The sequence below is a fragment of the Aethalodelphis obliquidens genome, unplaced genomic scaffold (assembly GCF_003676395.1).
Source record: "Aethalodelphis obliquidens isolate GAN/ISIS:26980383/991018 unplaced genomic scaffold, ASM367639v1 scaffold43, whole genome shotgun sequence".
NCBI lineage: Eukaryota > Metazoa > Chordata > Mammalia > Artiodactyla > Delphinidae > Aethalodelphis > Aethalodelphis obliquidens.
In genome coordinates, this window is record NW_020837987.1 from 13,694,851 (window position 1) to 13,706,759 (window position 11,909).

At 51.9% G+C, this 11,909-nt stretch overlaps 1 protein-coding gene across 2 annotated transcripts in view; it reads right to left on the reverse strand.

Moving 5' to 3' along the window:
- Nucleotides 1-65: 65 nt before the first annotated feature.
- The window catches only part of BCAT2 (branched chain amino acid transaminase 2), a 14,565-nt gene continuing 2,721 nt past the window's right edge, over nt 66-11,909 (reverse strand). The window contains exons 2-11 of one of the 2 annotated variants that reach the window (XM_027080134.1): nt 11,142-11,216; nt 10,611-10,814; nt 4,089-4,199; nt 3,892-4,011; nt 3,588-3,751; nt 2,025-2,167; nt 1,771-1,856; nt 1,417-1,557; nt 1,267-1,341; nt 66-478 (exon numbers count right to left, since the gene is read on the reverse strand). In XM_027080134.1, coding sequence (XP_026935935.1) covers nt 440-478; nt 1,267-1,341; nt 1,417-1,557; nt 1,771-1,856; nt 2,025-2,167; nt 3,588-3,751; nt 3,892-4,011; nt 4,089-4,199; nt 10,611-10,814; nt 11,142-11,216 — 1,158 coding nt within the window. In that variant the 3' untranslated portion in view covers nt 66-439. The remainder of the gene's footprint in view (nt 479-1,266; nt 1,342-1,416; nt 1,558-1,770; nt 1,857-2,024; nt 2,168-3,587; nt 3,752-3,891; nt 4,012-4,088; nt 4,200-10,610; nt 10,815-11,141; nt 11,217-11,909) is intronic. The other variant, XM_027080135.1, reaches the window with a different exon arrangement.

Genomic DNA, 11,909 nt, shown 5'->3' on the forward strand with positions numbered 1-11,909 from the left:
GAACGCGGGGATTCCTGGTTAAGACCCTAGAGTCCCTGAGTTGCATCATTGGAGATGACACCTAATGGCTTGTTCTTTGGCATTTTATTTCAAAATTGCAGCTAGGAAAAAAACTCAACAGCAGCACCGGTTGATCCGGCCTGAAAATGGAGATGCAGAGTCTGAGTCAAGGTGTATCCTTGACCCCACAACACGGAGCAGCGGGGAGTCCAGGTCCCCAAGGCCTGAGTGGCGGGGCTAGGGGCCAAGACGCCTGGGTCGGGCCCTTATGGCTTTGGGAGTGTAACGCGGGGGCACCGGAAACCCAGGCATCCCGGGCCGCCGCCTTCTATTTCATATTGCACTTCAGGTGAATCACTGGTATGAAGGCGAAGATCCAACAGGGACTGGATGCTACAGGTCGGTGGGTCCGTGGAGTGGTCCGGCACAGCCCGCAGCATCACACAGGTAGCATCCACTCGTGGGCTTTTGCTCCATACTGCGAGATAACACAGGCGGAGGTGAGGGGAAGCCACACTACAACTCCCAGCAGGCCCTGCGGCGTCCCAGGCTGCGTGCTGGCGAAGTTGCGCCCCAGGACCTCATGGGAAGTGTATTCCACTTCCCAGAAGCCCACCAACAATCACGGGGAGGGGGAGTCGTGGCAAGTATGGCGCAGAGGCTCACGGGAGATGTAATTCTGCAAAGAGGAGTTCTTGTAAGACCCTGAAGGCTCTGGGAAAAAGTCGTTTTCAGCTGAGTCAAGAGGTGTAGTTCTAGGTCCGGGTGCACAGGAGTTTACAGACGCTCACACGAGTGCCAGGAAAGGCAAGATACCTCGGTCCAGACGAATGAAGATACCTCCAGAGACTTATGAGAGGAAACATTCCTAGGCCACAGAGGGGGCCACGGTCCAGAGGCTTGTAGGAGCAAGATTTCTCAGGCCAGAGGAATAGCCCAGGGCTCCTGGGGATCCTTGGGGATCGGACCTCAGTGGCCAGAAGGCTGGCTTAAGGTCCCATAAGCTCATGGGATGGGGATTTCTCAAGCCAGGGCTCCAGAGGCGCACAGAAAAGGATCATTTAGCCCCAAGAAGTGTGCTAGGACGCAGAGGCTCAAGGAAAGCAAACTCAATCCCGGGCCCAGAGGCTGATGGGAGGAGCCATTATCAGCCTGTGGGACTATGGGGGAGGGGGAGGGGAGCCTCAGTCCAGAGGCTCCCGGGATGTGAATTTCTGTGCGAAACGGAACAAGCATCCAGCCCATTTCCCAGCAAGTGCACCTCACCTGGATCGCCTTCAGCTCCTTGTGGAAGCGGAGGATAAGCTCAGGCCCATTTTCCATGGTGGGAATGTGGAGGTGCTGGGGAAGAAAGGGCCGTGAGGAGGCGCCCCTCCCCCTTATTCTCTCTCATGGCCAAGGGCAGCCCTTCCTCACCTTGCCTTGGTACAGGATTCGGTGCACAGGGCAGACCTGGCAAGCGGTCCCTGAACCGAAGACTTCTCGAACCCGGCCGTCCTCCAGCGCCTGCAGGAACTCCTTCATGGTGATCTTACGCTCTGCCACCCGGAACTCACCCTGTGAGGCAAGACACAGATACGTCTGAGCCCGGTGGTGGGCTGCCCTGCTGCAGAGCCCTGTCGCTCCCTCTGTAAGGATAGCGCCTGGGAGGAGGAGGAGGGAAGACGTGCCATTGTGCCCCAGCCCACCCCGACCACCCCTCCCATACTCTGGCCCCCCAACCTAGCAGTACCCCAGCACTCCGGCCATCCAAAGACACCGTGCCCTCACCCAGGTCCGAGCCAGGTCCAGCAGACTCTGTCGAACTACTCCAGGCAGGATGACACCGTCCAGTGGGGGGGTCACCAGTTCCAGCGCTGGGTCAGGTGTACGAGATGGGGGCTTACCTGACACCCTCAGGCACACCCTCCCATCCTCTTAGGGGCCACCCCACGCGCCCCTAACCCCTGAGACCTGCAATCCACTAAGCATTCTGCTCCCACCCACTTCTCCCAGGGCTTGGCTTGGGTCATGGGTGGGCTCACCCCCATCCTCGTGGGTCCAGAAGATGAAGATGTTCATGGTGCCCACCTCAGTGAGCTGGTGGTCAGGCCCGTACAGCCACAGGACCTGTTCACACCCCTTCTTTAGGGCCTCCTGCTGCACAAACACGGTGGGCCCGTAATTCCTGGTGGACAGCAACACGGTGGACCAGGGTAAGGCACTCCCATCCTCCCCCAGCGTGGCCCGACATGGGGACACGACCAGGGCTGACCCTGCTCCTCCCCCACTCACAGCCCTTCCATGGCTCCCCAGTGGCCCCAGGACAGAATCCTTGGCCAGTAGCCTGGGGTCAAGTCTCTCAATCACCCCTCCTCCTTCTCTCCTCTCTCCAGATCACAAATGCACCACTGTTTCCTCTGCGGATCACCCTCCTCACCCAGTTCCTCAACTGACCAAATCCTCCAATGTCCCTCAAAACCACCTGTGATGTCACCTCCTCTGTGAGGCGTTACTGAACCTCCAGGGTGGGTTTCAGGCCTTCTCTGGGCTCTCCCAGTAAATTGGGCCACCTCTATGTTTTCCCAGATCGCCCTGTTTTAACACTCACTGTCTCTCACCCAGAGCGGACCTCACCCCTTCCCTGCTCACAAACCTCCCATGGCTCCCCACTGCCTCTGGGACAAGATCCCAGCCCTTCAGTCCAGTGTTCAGGGCTGGGCCTGGTCTGGGACTACCTGTTAAGCCTTTTGCAAAAACCAGACTCATTTTTCCTTCCCTGACTCTGCCCCTCCTCCCTGCCCCTACACATGTGTTCCGAGGATGAGAAATTGTTTACCATTTTTGTATCCAGGAAACCATCTCCTCTCTACCCATCAGACCTCCTCTGTGAAGACTTTTACAATGTCCCGGTCACCTCCACCAGAGCACGTGCTGCCCCAGATACTGGGGCTCCCACCAGCCTGGGAGCCCCTGGAGGGCAGGGCCCGGATCTGATTCATCTGTGTCCCCCAGCTTCACCCAGCATAGGGCCTGGCCCTCAGGAGACCTCACAAGATGTATTTTGAAAGGACCCAAGTGAACTCCCAGCTGGGGCCACACTTGCTGTCCCAACACACCCTTACCCCGCCCTCTGCCTTATCCCCGTCCTAACCCTCCTCGCCCTGCTGAGCCAAGGACCCTGGAAAGACAGATGTACACAGAAAGTCCACACACAGGGTGATGGGCGCTGGAGCCCCAGGGAACTATGGGAGCTGGCGGAGCCTGGGTTTTCAGGGGAGGCTACCTGGAGGAGAGACCAGTGAGCTAAGTGTAAACTTCATTTCTGGAGGCTTCCCTGAGGGCCAGTCCGAGTTCCTCCACTTACCTCCACCCAACCCCTTCCAGTCCCTGGGCTGGTTTGTCCACAGCACTTAGCACACACCCTGGTACCCGCCCCTCCATCCCTGCACCACGGTGCCAATGACAGTACATCCCAACATGCAAGCACAGCTGTCCCCAACCACGTGAAACAGGACGAGAAGGCCAGTGGACATCCAAAGACACACCTTGTGTCTCTGACACCCAGTGCACCAGAGCGGGGGGGGGGGGGGCGAGGGACTACTTACCCCCCCAGCTTGTAGTCACCGACCCCACCCACCCAGGCCCGGATGAATGATGGGTCGGCCAGGAGAGAGACAGGGCTCAAGGCATCTCCAGGGAAGTACGCGCCCACCGGGCAGAGAATGACGAACAGGAGGGCTCGCGTGGGGTTGCCAACACCTAGCGAGGGCTGAGATGGGTAGAAGCGGGCATCAGGGATCCAGGAGTCCAGGCCCCCGGCCGCTCCCCTGACCCATGTCTGGGTCCCCACCCCTCCCCCAAGCGTGGCTCCCCTCCCCACCCCACCCCCAGCCCTGGGAGCCAGCCCACCTCGTTCCCAATTAACACAGGCCGCACGTAGAGGCTGGTGCCGGAGCTGTCGGGAACCCAGTCCTTGTCAACTTCCACCAGCCGGCGGATGCACTGGAGCAACTCGACCTTGTCAAAACTCTGGGCGGGATGAAGATGAGTCATGGGGCCCTCGCGACCCTGGACCCAGCCCGCCGCTCCCCCTGCCACCCGCTCACCGGCAGGCAGAGGCGCAGGGCAGAGCGCAGCATCCGGTCCATGTTGAGCCAAGGTCGGAAGAGGCGCACGCACTGGTCCCTGCCTTTGAACGCCTTCATGCCTTCAAAGAGCTGCAGGGACAGGCAGGCGGGCGATCAGGGCTCGGGGACCAGCTCAGCCAGCCAGGGACAGAGGCCGATACACAGGGATACAGACACAGAAAAAAAGGCAGAGAGCGGCGGAAGAGACTAACCTACTAGCACAGAGAGGGGGAGAAAAAGAGAGAGAAAAGAACCAGAAAGACCAAGAGAGGAGAGAGCAAAGGGCAGAGGCCAGAGAAAGCAGAACAGAGAGACCCAGAGCAGGGAGAATGCTTTGCTTAAACCCTTCCTGTGTTATTAGGACTATTTCTTTTTTTTCTTTTCTTTTTTTTTTTTTAGGACTATTTCTCAGGAATGAGGACGATGTGGAAGTTACTTTCTTTTTAAAATTAATTAATTAATTATTATTATTTTTTTGGCCACACCACAGGGCTTGTGGGAATCTTAGTTCCCCCACCAGGGATTGAACCCGGGCCTTCAACAGTGATACCACGGAGTCTTTTTTTTTTTTTTTTTTTTAATATTTGTTTATTTGGCTGCAGTGGGTCTTAGTTGTGGCACACAGGATATTTGTTGCAGCATGCGGGATCTTTAGTTGCGGCATGCGGGATCTAGTTCCCTGACCAGGGATCGGACCCGTGCCCCCTGCATTGGGAGCGGGGAGTCTTGACCACTGGACCACCTGGGAAATCCCAGAAGTTACATTTTTAAAGAGGCTTTGTGGGGATTCAACATCACTAATTATTAGAGAAATGCAGATCAAAACTACAACGAGGTACCACCTCACACGGGTCAGAATGGCCATCATTAAAAAGTCTACAAATAACCAGTGCCAGAGAGGGCGTGGAGAAAAGGGAACCCTCCTACACTGTTGGTGGGAATGTAAATTGGTTCAGCCACTGTGGAAAACAGTATGGAAGTTCCTCAAAAAACTAAAAATAGAGTTACCATATCATCCAGCTATCCAGACAAAACTCTAATTTGAAAAGATACACGCACCCCTATGTCCATAGCAGCACTGTTTACAATAGCCAAGACATGGAAGCAACCTAAATGTCCATCAACAAATGAATGGATAGAGAAGAGGTGGTATATATATATATATATAATGGAATATTACTCAGCCATAAAAAAGAATGAAATAATGCCATTTGCAGCAACATGGATAGACCTAGATATTACCATACTAAGTTAAGTAAGCCAGAAAGAGAAAGACAAATACCATATGGTATCATTTACATGTGGAATCTAAAATATGACACAAATGAACTTATCTACAAAACAGAAACAGACTCACAGACATAGAGAACAGACTTGTGATTGCCAGGGGGAGGCGGAGCGGGGGAGGGATGGATTGGGAGTTTGAGATTAGCAGATGCAAATATTATATGTAAGAATGGATAGGGCTTCCCTGGTGGGGCAGTGGTTGAGAGTCCGCCTGCCAATGCAGGGAACACGGGTTCGTGCCCTGGTCCGGGAAGATCCCACATGCCGCGGAGCGGCTGGGCCCGTGAGCCATGGCCGCTGAGCCTGCGCGTCCGGAGCCTGTGCTCCGCAACGGGAGAGGCCACAGCAGTGAGAGGCCCGCGTACCGCGAAAAAAAAAAAAAGAATGGATAAACAACAAGGTCCTACTGTATAGCACAGGGAACCATATTCAATGTCCTGTAGTAAACCATAATGGAAAAAATATGGAAAAATATATATACATATACACATTAATATATAACCGAATCACTTTGCTGTACACAAGAAACTAACACAGCATTGTAAATCAGCTATACTTCAATAAAATTTTAAAAAATACCATGTCCAGGAATTCCCTGGCGGTCCAGTGGTTAGGACTCCACACTCTCACTGCCGAGGCCCTGGGTTCAATCCCTGGTTGGGGAACTAAAATCCTACAAGCCACGTGGTGTGGCCAAACACCGACAACAGCCAGGGTTTGCTTCCAAATCATACAGAAAGGGTAAAGCGTTAGCGAAGTCCAGATGAAAGAAGATTGTGACCAACCAGTGCTAACTGATGAAGCAGGGGTTTGGGGGGATGGCGGAATTATTATTATACCTTTATGTTTTGAAATTTCTCATAATAAAAACTTTTTAAAAAGTTGGTCCCCATCCCCGCGCTATTGTTCTCAGGAGAAAGCCCAAAACCTCCCCTTGGCCTTCCAGGGCCCACAAGGTCTGGCCTCTCTCATCCCCAGCCTCCTATGCTCAACGACTACCACTGCCTGCTGGGCCTCTGTTGCTGCCACCATGATGTGGCCTCACTCCCAGATAGGTCAGGGCACCCTGATTCCTCCCCCATGGTTTCATTTTGCTTCTTTCATGTCTGTTTCACTAGAGACCCGAAGTGCTACGGACAGGGACCAGACCTGAAGTGTCGCTAGAGAACCACCCCCCCCAACCTCACTATGCCCAGTGCTTGGCTCACAGTAGGCTTCTGTTGACTGAATGAATAGACGAATGAATGAAGAATGCAAAATAATCGAGAATAGTCAGAATATTTTGGAAAAAATTTTAAAATAAGGGCAAGAGGTAGGAGGGGGAAGTAGCCTTATCAGATATTAAAACAGCTTCTACACCTACAACACTTAAAACAAAGTGACACTGACATATGAATTGACAGATTGAACAATGGAAGAGACTGGAAAGTGTATTATAGTGTAACTGAATCACTTTGCTGTACACCTGAAACCAACACAACATTGTAAACCAACTATATTTCAATAAAAATTTTAAAAATATGATTAATTCAGTTAAATGGTGCTGAACCACCAAATATTCATCTCTGGAAAAAACAAAAATTAAGTTGGATCCCTATCTCATACTTCACATCAGGAAAAATTCCAGGTGGATTAAAGGTTTAAATGAAAAGAATTTTTTTAAACCATGAAACCAACAGAAGAAAACAAAAGATGACCGTTTCATATTTTGAATTGGGGATGGTGTTCTAAATAAGACAAATCACAGAAACCAAAAAGAAAAGATTGACCTAGGGGTAAGACAGGAATAAAGACACAAACCTACTGGAGAACGGACTTGAGGATATGGGGAGGGGGAAGGGTGAGCTGTGACAGGGCGAGAGAGAGGCATGGACATATATACACTAACAAACGTAAGGTAGATAGCTAGTGGGAAGCAGCCGCATGGCACAGGGATATCGGCTCGGTTCTTTGTGACCGCCTGGAGGGGTGGGATAGGGAGGGTGGGAGGGAGGGAGACGCAAGAGGGAAGAGATATGGGGACATATGTATATGTATAACTGATTCACTTTGTTATAAAGCAGAAACTAACACACCATTGTAAAGCAATTATACCCCAATAAAGATGTTAAAAAAAAACAGATTGATACATTTCACTGCATAAAAATAAAACAAACTGGGCAGAGGCTTTCAACACATATCACAAATGGTTTAGCTAATATACAAAGTACTCCTACAAATAAACAAATATTGAAACCCACCCTGATAGAAAAATCAGCCAAGAAAATGGACAGTTCACAGAAAGGAACTAAAAATGGCTCTTATGCTTGTGAAAAGATGGTCAACTTCATAATTAGGGGAAAAATGCAAGTTAAAATTACTTTGAGGTGGGCTTCCCTGGTGGCGCAGTGGTTGAGAATCTGCCTGCTAATGCAGGGGACACGGGTTCAAGCCCTGGTCTGGGAGGATCCCACATGCCGCGGAGCAACTGGGCCCGTGAGCCACAACTACTGAGACTGCGCGTCTGGAGCCTGTGCCCCGCAACAAGAGAGGCCACGATAGTGAGAGGCCCGCGCACCGCGATGAAGAGTGGCCCCCGCTTGCCACAACTAGAGAAAGCCCTCACACAGAAACGAAGACGCAACACAGCAAAAATAAATTAATTAATTAATAAACTCCTACCCCCAACATCTTCTTTAAAAAAAAAAAAATACTTTGAGGTAACTTTTTTTTTTTTTTTTGAGGTAACTTTATAACCACTTAGGAGATTGGAAGAGATCTAAAAGTTTGACAAGGGTCACCCGGGGTATGGGGAAAACAGGGCCCGCTGGTTAAGTGTGGAAATCAATACAACTTCTGTAGAGGTGGCCATGATTCAACATCTGTCACAATTACAAGCACACATACCCTTTGAGCCAACAGTTGCAGAAATTGAGAGATACACTTGCTCTTAAGGAAGTGAGGTGTTTCCTGGTTTATTGTAATGCTGTTTATAATAGCACAAGACTGGGAACAACCTAAGTGTCCAACGATAGAGGACGGCCTAAACAAGGCGTTGTTAGGATGGAATATTACACAGCAGCAAAAAGAAGGAAAAAGCTCTTCAAGGGTTGTTCAGGAATCTCCAGGCTATGTTAACAGAAGGAAGCAGGATGCCAAAGAGTGAGTGTACCATATGCTGACTTTTATGGGGGAAGAATGGAGTGAAACAATTATACACATCCGTGTTGCCATCCAGAAAGCAGAACTCTGGAAGGACCTGGGGACTGGAACTGGGTGGCGGGGGCTGCTTCAGGGAGGGCAGTGAGGTGGCTGGGGCCTGGGGAGGTATATTTGTTCCCTCTTTTTTGAACTGTGTAAATATATGACCCCCTTTTCAAAAGAGGTGTTTTTAATTGAAAAACATTCCAAATAAAACTAAAAGTTTTAAAATACGGGGAGGAATTCCCTGGCGGTCCAGTGCTTAGGATTTGGCGCTTTCATTGCTGGGGCCCTGGGTTCGATCCCTGGTTGGGGAACTAAGATCCTGCAAGCCGCATGTCCAAATAAATAAATAAATAGACAGATAAGTAGATAAATAAAAATACGGGGAGATAGGACAGAAAGCAGATTAATGGTTGGCAGGTGCTGGGGTCAGGGGCTTGGGGAATGAGTCCTTAATGGGTGTGGGGTTTCTGTTTTGGATGATGAAAAAGTTCTGGAATTAGAGAGTGGAAATGCTCTCTGCCCCACATGGGGAACGTACTCAATACCACTGAACTGTAGACTTTAAAATGGTTAAAATGGTACATTTTATGTTATCTGTATTATTATGTATGTGCATTATTACCACAATAATAAAAAATAACACAAGTGGCTGGGTGTTATTCCACACTGCCCCCAGAGTCAGGATGACACGAGGATGTAATTTCCCGTGCCCTCAGCTGGCCTCAGGTCCCCAGGCGTCCTGTGTGAGGACATCACAAAGAACGTTACGCTTTGGATGCCAGGGCCTTAGCTCAACCCCTTCATCTGCACTCACTCAACTAAAGAAAAAGTACTGGGTCCCCAGCTGGAGAACATCCTGGCATGTTGGGCTGAAAAGGGAGGTAAACAAATGCTGGTCTCCAAAAGCCACCTTCCTGGGGGGATCTGTGGACATGTCCTAACTGTCTGTCCTTCGCACCTAACTGCTTCCCAAGCTGGGTCTCCTCTGCACAGAAATGATCGGTTCTAGTCAAATATCCCGAGTAGGTGGGAAGAAGAAAACTGTCAAAATTATGAAAAGAAAAGAAAAAAAGGAAAACATCCCCAATGTCACAGAACCAAATGCCCTAAGGGACAAAAACTGCAAACCAGCTACTAGAACTGCAATGTGTTCATTCAAATTTTGTCACAATTAAAGCTTCCACAGAAAGACTTCGCTTTCAGCCATAGCATGAAGTCTGAAACCAAATGCCTCTGAGTCTCTCCTCACGGGTCCCTCACCAAGTCCTGCAAAGTCATCCTCCTCCTGTGTCCCCGTATGGGGACAGTCCCGTGGTCTACATGGTCACCTGACTAAACCTCAGGGCACTGTCCTCGGCCCTCCCTGCTCATCTCTCGCCCAACCGGCCAAATCCCTTGTGTCCCTGAATCTCTCCGCCCCTGAATCTCTTTGCCTCCTGGCCATCCCCCCAGCTCTGGACCGAGCGCATCCTCCACATGGCCTGAGAGGGGTCTTTCTCTACCTGCTCTATGCCTGTTCGGAGCCCTCCAGGGCTCCCAATACCCTTGACAAGATCCCAGCTCCTCTGTGGTCTTGATGACATCTTCAGGCACCGCTACCAGGCTCCAACCTCATGCTTCCCCCCAAACATGCTGGGCTCTTCTTTGTACTATGTCTGTACTGATGTCTCTTCTCCCTCTAAGAGCCTAAGCTCCCCTCTTTGCAGGAAAGACCCCACTTCCTGTCAAATTAGAGGTAGGGTGGGCATTCCTCCCCTGGTCTCTCACAATGCCTCAGCTGCCTCCATCTGAGCACAGATCCCACTGGGTGGGGTTTTCAAGCGAAGAAGCTGGGTCTGCTCATCTCGGGGAACCCTGCACCACCCAACACGGGGCCTGGAACGTGACAAGCCTCAGAAAGCGGATGAGGAGTGCACGGAAATGAGAAACACACAAAAAGCAAACCCAGGGAGGTAAACCCAGCAAGAGACACAGCAAGAGGGAAGAGATGCGGAGAGAGATGGGGATGGAAGGCAGCCACCCTGCCACCTGCAGGGAATAGTGGAGAGCAGAGCAGGCCGGGTGCACTGTGAGGTTCTGGAAGGGCTGGATTCGGGGCTGGCCCCAGCCCTTCTCCCTGTTCCATTCCACCATCAGCATGTGGTCGGTGAATGTCTTCCCGAACAGCAGGGGCTTGCTGGGGTCAGGCTTCTTATGAGGCTCCTGTGTCATCTCCAGCTGCAGGTCTGCAGCCTGAGAAAAGACAGGTGTCCTGGAATCTAACCACAACCTCCAATCTAAAAAACTAAAAACTTAGCCCCACAAATCCCTGGGGCTAAGACCCAGTGAGAAGAGGGAACTGTAGCCCCAGAGGCTTCTGGGACATGTGGTTTCTTCTCTTTCCCATGGCCTGATGGCGGGCAGTTAGGCTACCCCATTGCCACCCACCTTCACCTTTGGACCTTGGACCTTTTGGAGATGCCCAAATCCAGCCCCCAGCCCTTGCCTCCCTCAGACCCAGTGGTCCAGGCTCCCAGCCCCTCTTCCTTGAGATCCAAAAGTATAGTCCCCTCCTGTCACCTTGAAGCTGGATGAGTCATATCTTCTGAGACCACACAGAAGCCAAGGGACAGGGAGAAATTTTCGGGTCCAAATCTGGGGGTGGGGACAGAAGTAAGAAAGGTGGTGAGGCCAGCAGACAGAGAGAGCAGAGACCCCTGGCACCATCTTTGCCACCTCCTGCACGTGGCAGGTCCCTCCGGCTGGCTCTGTCCCAGGCCTAGTACATTCTAGACAGCACACGTGGCCCTGGCCAAGTCCCTTCCCCTGTCCTGATCAGCATGTAGCAGGAGGAAATCCCAAAGGAGGCCAAGTCCCCTCCCTGCCCTCACGAGGGCCATCCAATAAAGAGCTGAATCAGCTCCCATCCCTTCCTCCATGCTGGGGCAAAGTCAAACACAGGCGCCTCCTACCCCAGGGAACTTTGGCCCAGCCCTGAGACCAGATCAGACAGAGGACGACACAGGAAGGTGTGCAGGTAAGTGAAGGCCTCCCCGGGGGGAACCCAAATCCTGAAAAGAGTTAGAAAAGTGATGGGCCTATAGGTCATGCTTCCCCAGGACCCAGGAGCAGGGCCCACAGGTCCCTCCCCCTTCAGACCCAGGATTCCAGGCCCCCAGCCTGATCCTCCCTTAGATCCAGGATTCCAGAACCCCAGCCCCTCTTCCCTCAGACCCAGGATCCAGGCCCCCGGCCCCTCCTCCCTCAGGCCCAGGATCCAGACCCCCGGCCCCTCCCCGCTCAGACCCAGGATCCAGACCCCCGGCCTCTCATCCCTCAGACCCAGGA